The following is a 21,770-nucleotide window of genomic DNA, read 5'->3' on the forward strand; positions in this document are numbered from 1 at the left end:
TGATCACTCACTCACTCAGCGACATTCCCATTTCCAATATTGCTGTCATGTTGCAGGCCTGCCAAATATGTGCTTTAAGAATTATAAATTAATGTTATTATGTGCTATTAACTATAACATGAAACGCATGCACTGCATGTCCTGAATGTTATGGATGTTTCAAGTTCTTTTTTAGGCTTAATCCTAATATATATTAATTGCTGTAGGCAATTGGATCATCCTTTTGGATGTTTTACTTCCTGTATGATTCATCTTAAATATTAGTTTGGTGGCTTTAAGAGCTGAACCTGACTGTTGATCAAGTGACGCCATGTGCGCTCTCAGCCCATGGTGTAGAAACGCTGTGTTGAGGAAAGATGAGATACAGTTTGAATTTCATCAGGATGGCTGACTTCAGCCCAGCGGGTACAGTAGTAAATTCTGAGTTTATGGATTTGACCTTTCACATCAGCTCTGATCATAATGACATGGCAACGAGGAATGCAGATTTTGTAGAAAGTGTCGTTTACATCAGAGGAGAGAGAGAGCTTTGTGAATAATTGCACATAAAATCATGGATGTTGTGCATGCAGCGTATAGTTTGCTCTTTGCAACGCCTCAGCCACAGCTCTGCAGTGCTGAGGCTTGAAAGAATATAATGACTGCGCATGGTCAGGGTGTGTGAAAAAGAGACATCTACCCAGAATGTCTCCAAATGCCATTTTCTGTTACACTGTAATGCTGCTTTCGTGACCCAGATTGAGCTGCTGATCTTCAGAAGATCATTTCCTGTCAATTCATATTTCATCCTGGGAGTTCAGTCTTCAGACTTTTTGCAATAATGTGTTTTTTTTTTTTTTTTTAGAAAATGCAAGGCAAGTAGTGAACGCGATGAGTCAGAGGAAGTTTGATCTTTTCTGAGCAGAATAATGCCCCCAAAATACAAGCCAAATGACGAGCAGAGGTGGTATCTGAGTTTTTTTCTGAAACAGAAACATAGAATCATACTTGCCATCGATAATTTAGATATATAAATAAGTAGGATGATTAAAGTTATGTTTTAATATTCCTGTGTATTTATATCCTTTATCTCTGCCACACTTCATCTCTGTAGGGATGAAAGGTGATGATTGCGGCACAGCAATGCTTCGTGTTTAAACAGGAAACAGTTGGGCTGTCTGTCTCTCTGTGTGTTTCCCTTCCTTTGTAGTTTGTTTGTACGTCTTCTCACAGAGGATCACAAATTTGTTAACCAACAGCAAACAGGTTAGACAGAAAAAACGTTTAGAGTTCCTTCAACTTATTCTCACTTATAACTCATTCTCACCTAACTGTATCGCTTCCATGCTTTATTCAGAGACATTAGATTGTCCTCCCCATTCATTCAGTCGGTCTACAGTGACTTTCGTTTCCTTTCCTGTTTGTCTGTGTCTGCCTTGGTGTTCAGTTCTCCAGCTGAAGCTACAACAGAGAAGGACTAGAGAGGAGCTGGTCAATCAGGGAATCATGCCACGTGAGTAGACAGCAAGATGTTTTTGGGGAAATGTTGTGCAAAATTTGACCGATGCAGCTCTTTTAAATCACTGGTTTAGTTTACACCAATAACCCAGCCATGTGCCGTGTAAATGTTATCCCACACTGTGATAATGAAGCACTTTTAGACGGAAGACAGAGTATGTGGCATCAGCCTGTATGTAAACATACTCTAACGTTTAAGTATTAAAACTCCATTTTAAAAAATATTGTCTAATGTGATATTTATGACATGGGGAGAGTGTCAGTATCACGGATTCAGCACAATTGTAATTTATATTTCTGTAAAAAAGTTTGGCTTCCTGCCTTCACACCCACTGAGACACTTTAAAGTGTTTATTTACGTTGCTGACAAATGACTGTACTTGTTCAGTTTTTTTGGTCGTTTGAACTGCTGTGTCTGTATAATATCACTGCATAGTTAACGTTTCTTTTAATCAGACAGCTGTTCCCAAAGACATCCAGGCTATGACAAAGCAAAGCATCTGAAACAGAGTTTTTAATTTCCCCTTAGACAACCACTTAAACATTTACTATGGCAGGAGCTGCATATTAACATTGTGCAATATGTCTTTATTGTCCACCTGAGAGACCCGCGTACATATAAGACACATTAGAATAGATTACATAATCGTGAAGGGATAAAAATAACTGATGAAATACCTGCATAAAACATTTAACATAATACATTGCGTTGCAGTGCAAGATTTATGGCTCGGTTTTTTGAGTGTCACTAATCACTTGCAGCTTTATTCTCATGAGCTAAGGTGCTGTTTGGACCCAGAGCTGGTGTAATGCAAAATTTTGAGTAAATGAAATCTCCACATACAGTCTGAACATTGATCGTTGAGCTGCATCGGCTCCGTGCACCTACGCTGAATGAGCGACTGAGGTTTTTCATTCAGTCAGCAACAGTTACGTCCTGTGAGAACCTGGTGTGGAGCGTTAGCTTTTGGATTGCGGTTAAGACGGTGCTGCCGTCTCCTGGCAGAAAGAAGTTTCGGTGTAAAAACTTAGGGTGAAGCGAGGTCACACATCAACTGCCATCATGAACATCCGCTACCTGTTTTACTTCTGTTTTATCTTATCCCCTGCTGTCATCAAACACTGATAGCTTAGATGCTGCGCAGGCTGTTGGTCGTGTTTCTATTTCTTTGGCCCTGCATGACTTTATCAAAAACATCATATTCATGGAGCAAGTTCTACAGATAATGAAGAAGTTGGTCCCATAACAGAGACAGTTTCTTCATTTTCAAATTTTCACACATTGTCACACAGGAAGTATGCTATTTCTCGGCTGTATCTGTATCTGTTATCTGCTACTAAATCTGCTCTTGTGGCAAATGCTTTAATAAGCACTGAATTCATCTCGCTGTTGCAGGACTACATTTTGCTCTGCATCACAAATACTATTTTCAATTTTCCCATATATAACTGTTCCAATAAAATAGTCGGTCTTTAAACAGCATAAAGGAGACTTACATTGAAGTGAAAAGATAATGAGGGGAAGGAACTGTACCGTTGAGCCGCTCATTGTCAGTAAGCAGATAGATGTGGCTGTTAGAGTGGAGCGGTGATCCGACCATGTGGAACCAGAGGAAGTGTTATCACAGCTTTTGTGTCTTCACTTGTGTTGTTTTCCACCGTAATGTTTGGTTTCAGAGGCAAATATGAAAGTTCATATCATCTGCTGGTGTGATTGACTGGACTTGTGCAACCGTCGACCTTCACGTCTTATTAGAGCTATAGTAAATATCATCGCCACCATTGAGTATTGTTTGTGTCAGTTTTCATTTTATAAATATGAGTGGGATATTGCACATTTTCCAGAAGGATATGACTTATCTGACTTTGTTATTTAACCTTTAACCATTGTTAAAGGTTACATTTTCCAGATGCCTTTTTTAATCCTCACACATTCAACACACACTTGCTAGCACTGCTAAAGGTTTGCTTACTTTGTAGTGTTTTTGAAGAAAAGCAGCTATGTCTGTCTTTTTTTATTATTATTATATATAGACTCTAGGCCTTCATTGCTGAGTGAGAAGCAGTATCACAAGAAGACTGATGGTATAAATGATTGCAGATTGAAATCAAGGGAATCTGGCCTATCATTTCCTCACCAGCCAGTTCACTTTAACCTCACATGAGTGGAGTTTGCTGGCCAGAAAAGCTGGAAGTTCACTGATTTGCCATTTCACTACAATAACTCAATGTCAAAGTCTAAGCAGAGGTATAATTTGGTGCCTACATTACCCACAACACAATTTGCCTGCTGACCGTTTGGAGAGAGATTCAGATTAAGTGGCTTAAGGCAGTTAGTCGGATGAAAGAGCTGTGAACAAACTTCAATGTGTAATTTCCCTGTAACTTATTTAACTTAATATCTTTAGTTTGGTCCAGAAGCGGTCACTGACAAAAGCGGCTCTTTTAGTCTGCCACGCGACTTTTATCATAATTGTTCATCCGGTCCCTTATTATGGGCCGGTGGATTATGAGACACAAGAAGAAAGACAGCGATCAGTGCTGGAGCATGTGTGTACATCGTCTCCCTCGTCTTTTCTTCGTTACAGCTCATCCTCCTATTTGAGTCTTCCTTCCTCCTCTTTCCCTGAACTTGGGGCTCTAGTCTGATTCCTGTCTTCCTTGTGTTACTGCTCCTCATTCTTCTTTTCCCTCTCAGCAGCTGTCCACATGCCTGCATCGTACTGCCTCTCTCCATGTTAGACTCAGTTTTGTTCTCCTTCCTCACTCCTTTCCTGCTTTTTTTGTTCTTCTGACCTTTGGTAACAGAATTCTTATTTAACATTTGACTCCCCTGTTGTGTCCCTTTTAAACACAATACCACATCCTATTTGTCTCTTTCATAAGACCTCAGACATCAGAAGAACCCCTACCTCTACTTATACAAAACCCCTTTGTAATGGTGCTCTCTCTGTGTTGTTCATCAGCCTGTGCTCTGTTTCCTTCTCACCTTTTGACTTTTTTTTTTTTTTTTTTTTTTCCACTCTGTTTTCTTTTAAAATTCTCTTTATGGGATGTTATAATGCTCTTAGCTCATAGCAAGATTGCCAACACATCCTTGTTAAACAACACAGCATGAGGTGTTTCAGTGTTCTTTTCCTTCACCTGCTTTTTTAAGATCCCAATCATTCATGATGAAAATCATTCTCACCTGTCATCTCATGTGCATGGGTGTGTGTCTGCTGCTGTGTGTTTGGTTTCTTGAGGATGTGGTGTGCGGTCAAGGGGGCTTGTGTGGCACTGTGCTATACTAAGCTCACTATGATACCCGACACTGGTATTACATTTTGTATGTTACTCGAAGGGTATAAATACACATTTCAAAGAAAAACACAAGTGCATGAAGATACTTCTGGACGCTTTCTTTATGTTTATTCACATGTTGTTATGTTATTTCCAAACACTTGTCAAATGAGTTGCATGAGCATATAAACTATACATCGACCCACAGCTTTCATCAGTAATTCAGTAATATTGATGGTAAAGTAACAGCTGTTTCTGAAAGGGCATGAAATGAAACTCTAATGTCGTCACTTTAAGGTAAATGGGAGCAGGTAACCTGCATCAGTTACTCTGACAAGTGAAGTGACAATTGTTTGGCTGTACAGTTGATATTCTACTGTGTATGAGTTCTGTGTATTTTATGTACTGAGTACTGAATTTATACTCCCTAGAAGTGAAGGAGAGTTTTACAAAGTTCTGTATGAACTAGCAAGACAGTGGCCTGAAAAATATAGCCACCAGTTGAGGAAGTGCTGCTGTTCTCAAAGTATAAGTTTAGCTGCAGCCTTGATGGAGCCACTCATGCATATAATGGGGCCTTTTCTCTCTGACCTCCCCTTCACTTGCCCTTTGGTCTGTTGTTATATTTTTCATCCAGCTGTGCGTCTCATTTTATCTCCCCTCCTCATCTTTGCTCAATCTATTTTCTGATGCTCTGTCTCCTATTTCACTTTCATTTTCATTCCTTTTTCCAAAACCTTAAACTGTGCTCATCCCCTCATCCTTCCCTCCATCCCACAGTTTATTTCCCATGTAGCTGACTGACAAGACAGGTTCATACACCCACCCCTCTTGTGGGTAGGTGAGAGGTCTGATGTCCTCAGAATGTGTAAGCGTGAGTGTGTACAGGCAGTGCGACAGTGTTCACTGACGTGAACTGAGGCTTGAGCAGGTACCAGCAGTCTTCCCTCAGGGTTGTTTATCCAGTCACAGCACCGTTGTGTGTGTTGAGTTTGGTCAGAAAATGGTAAAAAAAAAAAAAAAGAAAGAAAGAAAGGAAAGAAAAAAAAAACAACAAAAAAAAAAACAGCACCACATTTTTGGTTGTGCGAGCTCCAGCACATTTGAATTTAAACTGAAACTGCAACTGGGAATAAAGCGCCACCTCTTATCTACAATTTTTTTTTTTTTTTCCTTACAAGCAGCATCTGTACCTGTTTCTTTTACTGCTGTCGCCTTCACTTGCTTGTCTGGTTAGCACACAGTTCGTACTGTCTACCTGATATAAATACCGAGGTTTTACCAGGGTATACAGTGCATGACCAGTAGCTATTATTACGTGGCTGTATCCTGCATTGCAGTCTCTTACAAATCAGACAGTCATGTTGTAGTACTATACATAAGGTCAGCAGTGCACGCTAACCAGGCAGCTGAGTACTTATGCTGGACAACTTTCCTGTTGTATTTTATTTTCAGTTCTTCTTTTTCACCAGTAAAGCAGCATGTCAAACTTTGCAATATGTGACATAAAAATAAGCTTTCAAAGTAGACACTATTTTGGGCAAAATTATATGAACTTTAGCAGTAAAATGGGAGTTTTAGTTGAGCAAGAACGAAGAATATGCCTGTACAAATAAATGAATAATTTAGCTTAATTAAATCTTTTGCCTCCATGTATAAACCAGCCCATGAGTAATGCATTATCATCTGATTTAGCCCATACACCTTCTTCTAGTGAGCTAATCATCCTGATAAATATGGGGCGTAAATGGGCCAGCCTGGAAAGTAACATTTCATGTTTCCTGCTCCAGCTGTAAATTCTCTCTCTCCAATGCACACTCCAATGAATTGTGTGAACAGAGCATCACTGAGGTTGATAAAAAAAAGAACAGGGGATAGAAACAATAGTTTTGGATCTCTAAATGCCTTGGTACATTTTCATACAATGATGCTGTATTCACTCAACTTCAACCTCTTTAGTCTATTTCAGACATCCGAAAATGAGTTAGAATGTTTTAAACTGACTATTAGATTGCTTAAAATTCCACGTGTAGCCATTTTTGGAAAAGTGCTTCTTTCCTGAGCTGTTTGAATGCCTATTCTCTGCTTTTACTTTGCACTAATGCTATTTTATTTCATTATTGCTGGCGGTGGTGATCATGCCTGTAAAGCAGTATCAACGCATCGTGAGGCATTTCTTACCACCTTCAAATATTCAGTTTGTGTAGCAGCACGTTGATTTTTGCACATAATGCAATAAGCCTTTGCGGCTGTCCAGTCTAATTCAATCTTTAATCCATCTACACAAAAAGTTAACACATTCAGATCGATATTTTCATTGCTTTAACTAATGCTCTACCTCAACAGCTTCTCATTTAACTCTGTCTTATCCGTCTTATCATACAGCCTCTACCTCGTTCACAGAAGTTGGGAAACAATTGGACATCTGCTAAAAGTAAAATGTGCTTGTTTGCTTCATCTGTCATTGAACGGATAAATCCCTAAAGAGTGTTAACAAAAAGCTGATTTTAGAAATGCCAGCTTATTCAGACAGTGAGAAATGGAAAAGGCTTGGCTCTCTCCACCTCAGTAACCTTCCTGAGTATGTATTCATGCATTTAATATAGCATTGTTTAATAGCTTGAGAAGCTCTTCTGTCTTAAGCCATAATTTTGAGCTATAATGGTTGTACCAACGTGCTGAATTTAACTCTGCATGTTGGTGTCATCACAACCCTTTAGGCTTCAAGGTTTCCAGTACCACTAATCCCTGGGTTTTTGCATAATTGTAAGCCTACAGGAAGTCTTGCTTGAGTCATTTGTGACTGTGACTGCTGAACAGAGTCCATAAATTCCACTGCTTTATAGAGGCTCATTGGACTTGAGTCCATCTTATTACATTTCTTGCTTGACTTTTTTGTGATTTTTTTTTTTTTTTTGGGGGGGGGGGCTATAATGCATTTATTCAGTGGCTATATGAGCCCATACAGTGCACAGAGGCAGGGCAGTCAAATATGAGAAAGGGAAAGCTTTGGCAATACAAGAGCAATAATCCGCACCGTCAGTAAACCTACTCAAACTGGACTGAAACTGAACTGTAAAGCAAAGAGACATTCAGAAACATTTTGCTCTCAGTGGTATGATTGGACACACTGTTATGCTAATACTCCATTCCTCCTTCTCTCTTTACCTCTCTTCCTCTCCACTTTTGCTTTGCTCCCTTTTCTTCATCCCTCAAAGCACTAAAAAGTTCCGCTGCCTTCCATGAGCAGAGACGGAGCTTGGAAAGAGCACGGGTGAGTATGCCACACTCAATTCAGTCATGGAGTCAAAATTGGACAGTTTCAGGCATATTATTCTGTCTGTCTAGGCCTGAACGTGTCACACTGTTACAGTGACTTTTGAATAATCTGTAATACAGACAGTGTGAGGGGAGAGAAAAACATGATCTGAAATGAGGGAATGTGCACAGAATATGAATGCTATCAGTGGATATTAGAATATTTATCAATCCTGCCATTTCTCCAGGGGGTACATGGAAAATAATTGTGGGAAAAAAGTAGATAGATAGATAGAAAAATACTATTTCAACATAGGTAGCTTGAAGGGATAAATGATGAAAATGAATAGCTTAAAAACTATTGTAAATGTTCCAAATTAGAGAGATATACATAATAAATGAATGGTTTCAAGAAATAGTTAACAAAGATTTATCAGTGGTAACTCTTTATGGTTAAGGGACTGGTCAAATTATTGGATGAATATCGAATGTAAAAAGTGTGCAAAAATTTTTGAATAGTTAGAAATAAATATCTTTGTCAATGTGGTAGCAAACGTAGCCGAGTTCCTAAAAGATATTGCTGTACAGCAATAAATGATGCAATAAAAACAAATAAAATGACAATGAGGTATAATCCTTTTCTCTCTTTCTTTGTCCAGACTGAAGACTATCTCAAGAGGAAGATCAGAAGTCGACCAGAGCGAGCTGAACTGATCAGAATGCACATCCTGGAGGGTCAGTGCTACAAAGCGCCCCCTGCTTGTGAAAACTTGTACAAGCTGTAGAACGCAAGTGTAATTTCTCCAACTTTTTGGTGCTTTGCGTGATCTCAGAGACGTCACCAGAGCCATTGATGCAGGCCAAGCAGCTGCAGCTGAAGAGAACTCGCCTCGCTGATGATTTGAATGACAAGATCTCCCACCGGCCGGGGCCCATGGAGCTGATCCACAAAAACATCCTGCCTGTTCACTCCAGTATTAAACAGGCCATCATAGGTAAGTGCTGCCGCTGTCCTCAGCTATTCAGGCGACAGAAGGTGGTCCAAGGAAGAGACACATGAGCTGACAGTTCAAGCTTCTGTCACATATCCAGCCGTTTCACTTCTCAGGATCCACCCTGTGCTTTCAATGAGTAGTTAAGTTGTAGTAGTAGCCTTTGCACAATAGTTATTTCCTTCTGACTGGCTGAGTGGATTGCAACCTGTGAATTACTGAATTGTTAATTGACAACAAAAAGCAAACCACATTCCTGTACACCTTGAACGCCTTCGCTGTTAATATGGCAGAAACAAGCTGCGTTAGAACAGCTGGAAGTGCGCAGATAGTTAAGTACAGCATCTTTCATTCTTTCTATCAATCTTTGTGAAAAAGATGAACAAATTAGACCTCAAAACTGCCCTTCATCACCTTCGGGTCGCATATATTGTAGATGAACGTTTGTCAACTTGTTTACTGTGGCTATTTTCTAAACGTATCTTTTTTTTGTTGCTTTTCTACCCCTACTGGTCAAAAGCTTCTGAATCCACCTTATATAAAGCATCTCATTGATGTACTTTATGTAGAAGAGGGAGAAAACAAATTAAAATCGATTCTGTAAGATATCACAGCACACCCACACAATGAGGCTCCTGACAGGATGTCCCTCCTGGCCCCCTCCAGTTTTCATGAATACACAGATTTTCTCTCTCAGGTGTCCCAGCTGTGCACAGACGCTCACACAGATGCCTCGCCACACTCACTTAAAGCAAATACACACGTCTATGGCTGCAGAAGTACACCTGTCACACACCTGAGCATTCATTGCCACTGCTGTGGGTTAAGGAAGGTTCAACATAAAGTTAATCATGCATCTCTTCTCATCCCTGAATATCAGACACCCAGTGGGTAAAGACATTTTTTCAACGTTAGATCCCCACAGCAGCCTCTTTTAATAAGACCAATCATATTTTATTAGGAGAATGATACACTAATTGAAGAGTCAGGACTTTAAATGAATTGCGCAGTGAGACAGCTACAATTACGGCCATTCAAATTTTCCCATTGCAAAATCAGCAATAACAGAAACAAAGAAGCATGAGCTTAAATTTGGTGCCCAAAAAGTCAGTGTTGTCTGCCATTTGAGGATGAGATGGGAGGGAGGTTTGCTGAGGTTCAGTAAGATGCAACGTCAGTGGATCATCCATCTCTGTCACTGCGGCGCAATAAATGCAATTGCATTCCCGCCACTTACTGCAAGAGCACTGGGAACACGAAAGTTACGCAGTGTTGACATGCAAAAATACAAACATATCAAGCATGACGCACAGACACAGACACTGCCACAGCAATGCGGCAGTAGGGAAGTCATCACATTATTGGACACGAGGGTATTAAATCAGCCCCATGTTGTCTTTTCATCATCACCTGCTGATGGTGAATTAATGGCCAGCGGTGTGTTTACCATGGCTGCCTGCTGCAGCATGGAGCAGCTCCTGTAATTAAATAGCACACCGCTCTCACCAAAAGCAAAGTGTCTACACTAGTCCAAGGATCCTAGAAGGTGCCTTAATTCCTTAAATCCCTGTAAAGTCTCATAAGTCCGTATAATAATGAAATGATTATATGATAACCCAGAGGGAAAATTAACACGGATGCTGCTGCTTTGCTTTTCATGGCTTGGCATTTTTAGCTTTTTTGAAATACCCTTCCTGATATATATCCATATACCTACATTTTTATCTTTATCAATTTCATAAAGAGAATGTTATTAGTAGCACAGGGTGCTGCCATGAGCCATAAGGAACCTTTATAGAATTAACAGCTGATGCATTTATAGGATAATTTACAGAAATCATCAAGCAGCCTTCTCAGGATAATCTCATTCCTTCGAGAGATACCATCTGTCTCATAAATACTGATATGAATAAAGTGGCTGGATTTATTTGGCCGTAAGTGAATTTAGACATATTAATTCAAGCTATCACTGGGATAAATAGTAACTCATCCTGGCCACGCCATGGGCAAAAGAAAAGAAATCTTATCCTATAAAGCTGGATTTCATTGGTGTGACGTGTGCAGACAGGATGGGTTTTTATGTTGTTCTGTAGCTGCCATCCCACTCTCTGTAGACATAAATGCACTGGTTGACAGTTCTGGAGCACGCACTGCATGGAGAAAAGGCTTGCTGTGTGTGTTTTTGTAGTATTTCACACAGCCAGGAGGCGCTGACACACACATGGAGTCGTGTGTAGCTGATACTTGAAAAGGAGGCACTGGTAATAATGTTGACTGACTGACCTCCTCACAGCGATCGAAGGGACAGCACAAGCATTCACGCAAGAACACATTTTTCTGTGCTTTTATTTTCTTAAATATCAATTCTTTCTTTCACATCCCTGTGACCCCTCCACACCTGCAGAGAGAGAGTTCCCAGAGGCCTCAGGTGATAACTCATCGTGCGATGAGGACAGTAACGGCAGCCTGTCTCCAGGACAGCCAGTCCAGGAGTCACCTCTGGGCCTGGGGCCTCTGCCGTCCCCGCTGGAGACACTGGCAGCAGGCAGCATCCCGTCTCCTTCACAGGTAGGAGGGAGGGAAAGGCAAAGTATGACTGATTCGTTGTATGTGATGTCAAACTGAGGCTGGAGGAGAGCGAAAAGATTCCACACGTCATCTCTCCGCTGTGGAACATCAGTGGACTGTGAAGCTCACTCAGCGTGTTTTAAACATCTCAATCAGGTTGTTCCTCCAGCTTCTCCTTTCCGTCCGCTCTCTCGGTCCTCCCTCTCGCTTAAGATGACAAATGGGATGGCAACACCATCGGCCCTGAAGATCTGTGCTACCTCTCAAATGAAGGTAAGGGTCGCGTCTCAAGGCCAACCAAACAATAAAGATTTATATGTCTGTATGTAAACATGTGATTGTAAAGTTTACACTGTAAAGAATACATTACTCCTCTTTTTTCTTAATCACAGCCTAAAACAAACTCTGATCGCTCTGCCCAGAGGCACAAAAAACCCAAAGACAACAAGCCAAAGGTAAATTTATTTGTCGTGCTAATACTCATGCTAATGCTGTTGCTAATACCAGAAAAGCAACTCATCTCTAACAGTACTACACTGATGCACCTGTAGATTTGCACAAATCATAATAGTGCTGGAATAATCATTTGTGGCATTGTTAATGCGTTGCATCGTAGATAAAGAAGTTGAAGTACCATCAGTACATCCCCCCTGACCAGAAGGGAGATAAAGAGCGTCTTCCCCATCTGGACAGTTCTTACTCCAAAATCCTGCAGCAGCAGCAAGTTTTCCTGCAGCTCCAAATCCTCAGTCAGCAGCAACAGCACTATAACTACCAGACCATCCTGCCGGCACCAGCCAAGTGAGTGACCCTGATGATGAGGCAGCCAGAAAAGCTGGCACTACTTGAGTTTGGAAGAGTAAAATATGAGTTCCAACTCAAGCAAGCAAGCAAGCAGCAGCTTATTTGACAACTAAGAGCTGAATGTGGTGTTTTAAACTGAGGAGCTGGACTCTCATCTAAAGATGTGACTCTTCGTTGATCACAAGCTCTTTCCTCCCTCTGCCTCTCTACCCCACAGACTTCAGAAAAACCAGCAGCCACCTGCCTCCTCTTCCTCTAATTCCATGACCACCTCCTCCCCAACTCAATCTCTTGCTGCTGCCTCAACTGCCACCTCCATTCAGGATAGTCACAGTCACCAAAGCTCCGCCCCTTTGTCTGGGATCATACCAGTGCCTCTACCTCCAAACCTGGACGAGTTGAAGGTTCGATTATACATCGTCATCCATTATGTCTCGCTTTTTATATGTGTGAGCATCACCGGTGTTGTTTGACACCACCGTAACACATGCTTTGTGTAGAATTAGTGAGCTGCTGAGGCGACCTGTATGTCAACATGCGTGTGTTAACAAAATGTTGAGAGAGACAGTGATGGATTAGTCTGTCTTTTTGCTTTCTTTCCTCTTTTTCCTTTGATCCTTTTCAATTTCCTTCCTATCTTTATCCTAATCTCTTTGCTTCTCGTGGGTCACTTGTCCTTCAGTCTCAATTTCCCTTTTACTCTGTCTCCTGCCAGGTCGTGGAACTGAAGTTCCAGTTGAAGCTGCGGAGCTTGCCAGTCTCGGGCACCAAAAACGACCTCATTGAGAGGTTGAGGACCTACCAGGAAATGACTGGAGGTTGGGACACTACCTCCTCTCCAGCAGCAGGGGCTGCTACAGGGCCAGGGGCGGAAGGAGCAGGAACAACCTCTACAACTGCTGCAGCCACCACTAACGACAACACATCACACCAACAGCAGCAGTTTGAGATTCAGCAGATATCATCTCAGTCAGGTGATTGTAGATTTTGAGGATTTCTGTTGAGCGCCACTCATGGAAACTTTGTGTTTGTAATTCAATGCTGTCACTGAACTTGGAGGTAGTCAGTAGGGTTCCCTCAGCAGCAATTACAGCATGCACAAGATGCCTACTCTGGTGTGAGCTGCCGATAAAGAACGAGCTTTTCAGTCCATGGGCAAATCAGTTCCAAAGGAAACAAAAAGAAAGAAAACACTAAACCTGTTGACAACATCATAAAATCTTTGTGTTGCTGGCCTCTCAAAAAAACCTTTTCCTGATCTGTCTATAGCTGATGCAGGCAGCAGAGGGACACCATCTATAGCCACTCAGCAGCTCATTACCTGCGGTGGAACAGTGTCGCCATCACCCATCAGTCCTGAAGATACTAGCTTCAGCAGTGACCCTCTGCGGGAAATGGTATGAATACGTTTCACTGAGATCTGTTGAATGAATCTTAGTTCATCCCAGAAGCATACTGACTTCTTCATTCATCTCACGCTTTTGAGTTTGTCTATAAACTGCGACGTTGTACCACAAGACTAAAACAAAACATTGCATTCAAATCTTTTAAAGTAAAAAAATCTGTATATTACCTATCTATTTTGATGTGATATTTGTATTATTATAATATATAATAACTAATAATAATACAAACTTAATGTTTATACAGGAATTATTTTGGACAATATCCTTGAACAACTATCAATATATAAATATCTACGATGAATTTTAATTTGTTCTAAGTTTAGGTCATACCATATTTCAAGCACATTTATATTAAGAAAAAATATGCTTAAACAGAATTTCATATATTAATTTAGGATGTCTCAAAAACGTCCTTATATATCCAATTACTCCTGAAAGTTGTGCAATCAAATGGGCCAAACTGTAGTTGAATAAATATTTTTCGTTGTACTGCTTCTGGGACAATAATACACTCCATAAAAATAGTTTGCGTTATGTTTTGTATGCTATAATTATAACACACAGTCCAATCTGGAGATTTACATTTTTGCCAAATGACTCCTTTGGCTCTTATATCAGTCCGCTGCTGTCATCCAGGCTGAAATTTAAAAATATAATGTGACGTTTGCATTTATATTTGGTATTTTTAAATGTAAACTTTTTCTCTTTTTGTCCAGATGAGCTCACCTCTCAACGATTTGTCTCCTCAAACATCTTCAGCCACTTGTGTTCCTGTAAATATTAAAGAAGAGCCCTCGTGCTCCACCCCAGTGCCTTGTCAGTTCTCTCTGCAGAAACACTGCCAGGTGTCATCACCCACTCCCACCGCTACCACCACAGCTCCAATACTGACTGCTGACAAGGACAAGATGCTGCAGGAGAAGGATGAGAAGATAGCGGAGTTGACCAGGATGCTGAAGCAGAAACAGAGGCTGGTGGAGGTGCTGAGGATGCAGTTGGAGCTTGGCAAGAAGAAAGGGCGAGTTACAGAGCCAGTAGTTCTAGTCAGAGTAAAACAAGAACCTCCTGATAAGCCCAGTGTCCCTCACCCATCTGGTTATCTTCCATCACCCTCTCAAACTTCATCAGTATCACGTGACACGGCTGCCACAGAGGTTACTGTTAAACAGGAGGCCACTGAGACAGAGGAAGTTGCATGTAAGACAACTGTCCAATCACGTGACTCTCACGGATTAGTGCAATCTTACTGCCAAAGTCAGAAAGCACATGAGCAGATTCAGCTGAACATTAAGCCACAAACAAAACAAGGCCAACACGTTTGTCTCCAGCAAACTGCTCTGCAGCTGGCCCAGCAACAGGCCATACACAAGCTCCTGCTTCAGCAACAGCAGCAGACCACTCAGAACCACAATCATCAGGTGCTGGACAGTCAGCAGAAGTTGCACAAACCTTCTCAACAGAGGAAGAAGAAATCTCACAAACAGCAGCTCAAACAGCAACAGCAACCTTTGCACTCACGACAACAGCATCAACAGTCGAACCAAAGCCAGCAGCAAATGCAGTTGAAGCAACAGTTTCTAATGCAGCAACAAAAGTCGCTCTTGCAGCATCAAATCAAGCAACAGCAGCCGACCAGACAACCACAGAAGATCCAGTTACAGACCAAGATGCATCTGAAACAGCAACAGGTGCTAATACAACAAAAACAACATGCACAGCAGCAGTCCCCACAGGTAAGAAATGGCTCATATTGATTAAATGATTAGTTTAGGATATTCTTTGTGGAAATGCACAGCTCTTTGTTAGTAAAGATAATGCTGTATATTGCTGTAATAACAGTTGTTATGAATGTTTGTATCATTTTAGTAAGCAGGTGTTGATTCTTCTCCTTCGGTTTTATTTAAGGCATCTTCAGAGTGTGTCAACCAGCAGCCAGGCTCTTTACCATTTGATCTCCTTAAAAGTGACTCCACTCCAGCCCTGGTCACGGACAGCAATGGTAACCACTTCCTGATTGCACTAACCAATCACATCAATCAGAGCCAAAGACCAGATGCACCTGAGGGAAAAGCAGCCAACCACATCACTCTTCAGGTACAGAGTCTCGTTCATGAACTTCCTTTTGTGTGGCGGAGTAGGTGGAAGTATTTTCAGCCACACCACCATTATGAATAGGAACTTTAATTAAATGATGCAAGTATGCAAAGTAGGATGTGAATGTCAAGGCTGCTTCATTGAAAGCTGCTATCTGATATAGAGATATATTTTTTCCCCCCCTTCCACTAGCGATTGCAGTCGACCCCGGCCAAGCTCCCAGGCCATAACCCTGTCCAGCTGCTCAAAGACAACAGTCAGTCCAGACAGAGCACACCCATGGGATTACAAAAACAACAAAACACAAAGGTGAGGTTCAGCTCAAGACATCCATAAATTAGAGAAATATCAGATCAGGACCTTTGACATTAAGATTTAAGATGTTTTTGCGGCTGTGTTTCCTCATTAGAGTAACAGTAGTTTGATCTAAATTGTGTGAGGTCTGTGGCGTGTCTGTATTAATGAGAACATTTGGATAGTTTTTCTACGGTGGCCCCGAAGGCTCACCACACTGCAACGTAAGAAAACATTCACGCAAGGACAAAACAGACACGCAAAGCAGACAACCCCGCACTCTTACCGAAATAATACTGCAGCTGAATCTGAAGCCCTCACATACTCTCTGTCTGGCTGTCACTATCAGAATAAATGGAAAACACACTAACAAGAGCTGAAAAGATGATGCAGCAAGCTGGGGTTAAGTTCAGGCTAGGTTCCCCTGATGAAGGCTCCTTAAACATGAGCCGATTCTGGATGGTAGTTCCAGGGAACGGTTGAAAATGCTCTCCCACCGCTTTCACAGCTAGTAAAAATTGTTATCTGGGTCAGGCTGTTCAGTGCTTTCAATTACAACATTCACAAAATGTTCAATTCATCGATTTTTGTTGTATTCTCAGTGTTTGCAACCCGCTTGTACGCGTGATGAGTCTTTGTGTATTTAGTTGTGTTGTCAGTATTCATAAATTGATGAGGATTTTTTCTAAATTCACAGCTCGTGTGTAAATGGTAGGGTTGTGAGCATTTGCAGCGTTTTATGCTGTCAAGTTGCAGTGCATTAAGGACCACTGTATTTATCTGTGCTTTGAGTGGAATAAGTTGAAGTTCCATTCAGCTCTATTGTATTGGGGGCCATAAATCTTTCAACCTTAAAAGTCAAGGCCAAAACTGTCTGCTTGGGAAAGTGTAAGTGTTTGTGTGTCTGTATCTCCATATCTCTTTCTTTTATTTCAGTAGCCACTGACCAGCATGAGCTTGTTAGATCTTAGCTAGGAGCAGAGGAGCAGAGGAACAAATGAAATATATTTATATACCAGCTTGGTTACACGCTGCATCAGGCACACTTTATTCTCAACCAAACCTTAAAGCCTCTTTTTCCACCATGAGTGCCATAACAGAGCAGTTTGTTGACACTGCACATAGAGAGCAGCAAACATGAATGTGAACTGCTTCAGTGAGCCAGTGGAAATTAATGACATATGCTCTCTGAGTCAATGACAGCACTCCTCGATAAGCGCATCTGACACTGTCCTGATGCTGATTATTATTGCGTTGCTAATTACCTTAATGACAACCCCCATTACTATAATTTATGTTGTTAATGGAGAAGAGCGCGAAGGCTTGGTGTTGTATCAGCTATTTAAAACCTCATGGAGCGCAGGTGTGCTTGCACTCTTGGTCTTGAAAAATGTCAAGGCTTAGTCTGGCTTTGTTTGCTGATTGAAAATATAGTTATCAGTATTCTTTAACCCTGCAATGGCATTTTAAATACTGGACAGGCAAATGGCTAATGTTTAAAACAAGTTCAAGAAATTCTTTCCAGGAAAGAGCACATGTTTGTTGGAGAGTGATGATTCCAAAGCAGGAGTGCTTGTATCCCAGGAGGCATCTGAGGTCACTGGGGGGCATGGGGAAAAATTTTGGAATAGTTCAACAATCACTGGAGAAAAAAAAAACAGCACTTAAGAGTCATATAAAAAATATTAATAATATCAACATAACTGAGTAGACTGTAACACCTTAACAAGTAAAAGTAGTTAGCAAGTGAGCAGTGAAGAGATAGAGGTACAGAGAAAAAGTTGTGTTGATGCTTACCTGAGGTTTACCAGACAAGAACCACTAAAATCACAAACAAAAAATATTAGTAATTGTTTCAAATCTAGTATGTCTACCTTTGAATACTGTTCCTCAGTAAGCAGTATTTTTATTTTCTCGCTTTTTCTAAATGCAGGCACAGAATGGGGGACTTCATGTACCTGTAGACCAACCGCACCTCGGAGCTCCTCAGTGTTTGTCTGCACCGCCCACTTTGCAGCCATTCTTCAAGGACCAGCAAACAGCTCACTCAGGAAAAAACATCTCATCACCGTCTTGTCCTTCTGTAAGTAATTACCAGGATATTCCTTCAAGGTGACGTATCACTCAGTCACATCGGGAAAGATCCCCATCATAACTTTGGAGAAACAAAAATCCAACTCATCTGGCGTTTGAAAGTGAATGACTTCTTATTTTGCTTCCTTTAGGAGGTCTGTTCTAGTCCGGATGTCTTATTTAGCCCTCTGTCTCCAGCTTTTATTAAGATGGCTGCCTCGTCGCCTGATAACAAAGTATGATTCACTGCATGTGTTATTGTGTCACAGCACAATAAAGCCAGTGTTTATATTTCAACATGTGTGATATACACTGTCCCTGGGTGGGTTTTATTGCAGCATTGTATCATAGCATGTGACATAAAGTGGTGATGTCATGTGTGATGTGTTGTTGTTCTCTCTCCCTCTCAGGATACAGAGCATGGGGATGATTTTATTGACATCATTTTGCAGACAGGGGGTAAGATGCAAAAACATTGTCTGATTTCTGATGCTGATTTATGACACCATGATGTTGACAATGTTCAGATCATCTCTGTTTCCTCTTACAGAAATGTTGACCTCCTTCACACCAGAACCAGACCCGTCTCTGGACTGTCTCAATACAAGCTCCTCTGCCTCTTCCCCTCCTCCCTCCCCACTCCATCTGTTGCTGTCTCCCCCCGTCCCACCCAGATGTGACACCCCACAGCCGGCTGCCTCGGTGCAATCTGAACTTCAGACTGTCATCGACACCGCGACCGAAGAGAAGCAGCACCTCAGTAACGGGGGAAGTGGACGTCTGGAGGACTTTCTCGAAAGCACCACTGGAAAGCCTCTGCTGGGGGTGGAGCTTGGAGGCCATATGACTTTGATTGACGACCTCCACAGCCAAATGCTGTGCACGCCGAGCATCCTGGACCCTCCCCCATCACCCATGGAAGCTGATGACGGATTTGACAGTATGGATTGGCTGGACCTCTCCATGGGACGAGAGAGGGAAGAAGAAACCACCACACTGGCTCCACTGGGCCCCCAAACACCCTCTAGTGTGTTTTCCACAGAATTCCTTGACAGTTATGACTTGCAGACACAATGGGACAGCTGCCTATAGCTCACACAAAGCACACACACAAAATCATATCATTGATCGCTGAGGCTTCAGTATTTGATTAGAGCACTCTCTCTGTATCTTCTCACACACTGAGATATTGAATCTTCAAGCACTTTGACCTTTATTTATTTTATTTACACACTGCAGTATTGATTTTCGTGCATACACTTATTAGGCAGGTCCTACAGGTGTTCTTGCTTCTGAAGTAGCAGTATTGTCGACATGTGAACGGGGCTCTTGTAGATTTGGAACCAGTTGCTGCTGAAAAACTTTAAACTGGCTCATCTAGCTGCTAGTTGCATCCAAATCAAACTTTCCTTTGTCACAGACACCGTGTGACCATAACTGGCTGACTCGGCCTTTGTCTCATTTGTCTCATGTCTCATTGGGATCCAAACTCCTTCTAACCTGCCTGCTGTAGTGCAGATAACACATTTTCCCACAACAGGAAAAAAGATGTGATCAATATCCAAACTTAAGACTCTACAAACACAATAGTAGGATGGGCGGTTCAAAGCACCAGCCCACATCTGCCAAAAAATAAAACAGATCTTTTCATTTTATTTACAAACTGTTTCTAGCAATTACTGTATGATAAATGCAACCTTAATCTTTACTCAGGGTCTTACGGGTACATTTCCAGTGAAGCAGTGCAGCGGTACAAAATAGATGATCACCAATAGAAACATGCTCAGTCATTCAGCCGTAGCTTATCAGAAGGTTGCAGTTTTCACAAATTCCTAAATAAACATCTCACATACTTGATTTACAGCGACAAATGCCGGGCAGCAACATTCTGCAGGACATTAAATAAGGATCCAAATCGAGTTCTTGATGAGTTCATTCACAACCCAACTTCTTCCGAACCAATTTTAACTTAATGCACTGTAACGTGATTTACTACACAGTATGCATCAAGCACTAAGGTATCACAACAGTAAAAATAAATAGTCTACCTTTGCAAATTTCACGCTGATAGTTGATGTTCTGGTCTTTTTCAGAATCTTGTCCAATTTCTTCTGTGGCTTACGCTTGTGTTTACAAAATGAACATAAAATAGACATAAAGCATTATGATTCTATGTGACCACATACAGGCCACATAGAACGCTTTAGTCTTGGAAACACTGCAGTCTCATTCCTTTCCCGTTGCACTTAATGGTTAAATGCAAACATAATGGAAAGGGGAAGGAAACTCCTGCAGCATCATAAAGTCTTAACACATGTGCGATGAAATTCTTTCACAATGAGGATATTTGTGATCATTGTCTTTGCTGTTTAAATGTATAATTGGTTGCCATGTACTGTATCAGTACTTAAGCCAGTGGGGAAAAAGGTGTCTCTCTTTTACACTGCTGTAATATACCAGATTAGACACTGAGAATCTATTGGGAAAGGACAAATTGATATGTGTAGACTTTCCATTTTTGGCCGTGTGACACTCTGGTAGCACTGTGATTGTTTTTGACGAAAGTCTGTACTGTGACTGTCACACCACCTGTTGTACATATCATGCTTTTTCTTTATGTTTTAGATCAATTTCAGTTGAATTGCGTGAAGCCATTTTTTCACAGCCATTTGCACATTTTGGTAGTGCTCCAGTAATTGTGGCATGGAGGCCAGAATAGCAGCTCTCTTCATTTAATTGTATTCATGAAAATATAGTCTGTTTTCAGTAAATGGCAAGGTATTATGTGACGATAATTATAATTTCATTTGAAAATGTTTTGATCATGTCCTGGATTCATTCGCCTCTCGTGTTTTTTAATTTTTTTTTTTTGTGTGGCTTTTTTTAATTGGGTATGCTAAACTGAGGCCTTTTACGTAAGCCCTTTTTACTTTCCTCTGTATTGTCCCGCATGATACACTGGGACATTTTTGCCAAACTGCTTGAGCTTTTTGCATATTTTCAATTACTAACAAAAGACAAAACTAAACAAACAAACAAACAAAAAAATGTGAATATTATGAATAAAAATATAAAGAAAGAATGTTGCTGTGTCTTTCATTACAAGTGAGGAAAAAGGTTATATTTGCTGCTGGCTTAAGATAACGTCAACCATAAAGTGGAAGCACTGAGAGCCTTCAGTTACACTACCAGTCAAAAGTTTGGACACGCTTTCTCATTCAAATGAATAGAAAAGTGTGTCCAAACTTGGGTGTGTGTGTGTGTGTCTAACTGACCTCAGTTTACCCCACAGACACAATAGATATTAGTTAAAACAGCACCGCTGTCTGATGAAGCTTCATCAATGAAGGGTTTACTTGCTGTAAGTAATGGCACTGCTTAGTAAATCATTTACCACCAATCATTTATTTATAAGTCAGTTATTATATAGTCATGAATCAGAGCAACTGTTGGGTTACAAGTCTGCGGGAATATTCTCCTCTATCCTGTATAATTCATTTGG

At 41.1% G+C, this 21,770-nt stretch overlaps 1 protein-coding gene across 3 annotated transcripts; it reads left to right on the forward strand.

Moving 5' to 3' along the window:
* The first annotated feature begins 971 nt into the window (after positions 1-971).
* LOC115047796 (myocardin-related transcription factor A-like) lies at positions 972-21,350 on the forward strand. 3 transcript variants are annotated; one of them, XM_029508959.1, is made up of 19 exons: positions 1,227-1,245; positions 1,427-1,492; positions 7,998-8,053; positions 8,697-8,772; positions 8,871-9,032; positions 11,434-11,597; positions 11,754-11,870; positions 11,990-12,052; positions 12,214-12,398; positions 12,619-12,805; positions 13,117-13,375; positions 13,671-13,798; positions 14,524-15,540; positions 15,713-15,901; positions 16,094-16,210; positions 18,129-18,278; positions 18,421-18,504; positions 18,679-18,727; positions 18,819-21,350. In XM_029508959.1, the coding sequence occupies exons 2-19, from the start codon at positions 1,486-1,488 to the stop codon at positions 19,358-19,360; spliced, it is 3,552 nt and encodes a 1,183-aa protein (XP_029364819.1). In that variant the 5' UTR covers positions 1,227-1,245; positions 1,427-1,485; the 3' UTR covers positions 19,361-21,350. The 3 variants fall into 3 exon arrangements, with proteins under 3 accessions (XP_029364818.1, XP_029364819.1, XP_029364821.1); XM_029508958.1 differs by having other exon boundaries at positions 972-1,492; XM_029508961.1 differs by lacking the exons at positions 1,227-1,245; positions 7,998-8,053 and having other exon boundaries at positions 1,422-1,492.
* The last annotated feature ends 420 nt before the right edge of the window (positions 21,351-21,770 follow it).

Source organism: Echeneis naucrates, chromosome 8 (assembly GCF_900963305.1).
Source record: "Echeneis naucrates chromosome 8, fEcheNa1.1, whole genome shotgun sequence".
Taxonomy (NCBI): Eukaryota; Metazoa; Chordata; class Actinopteri; order Carangiformes; family Echeneidae; genus Echeneis; species Echeneis naucrates.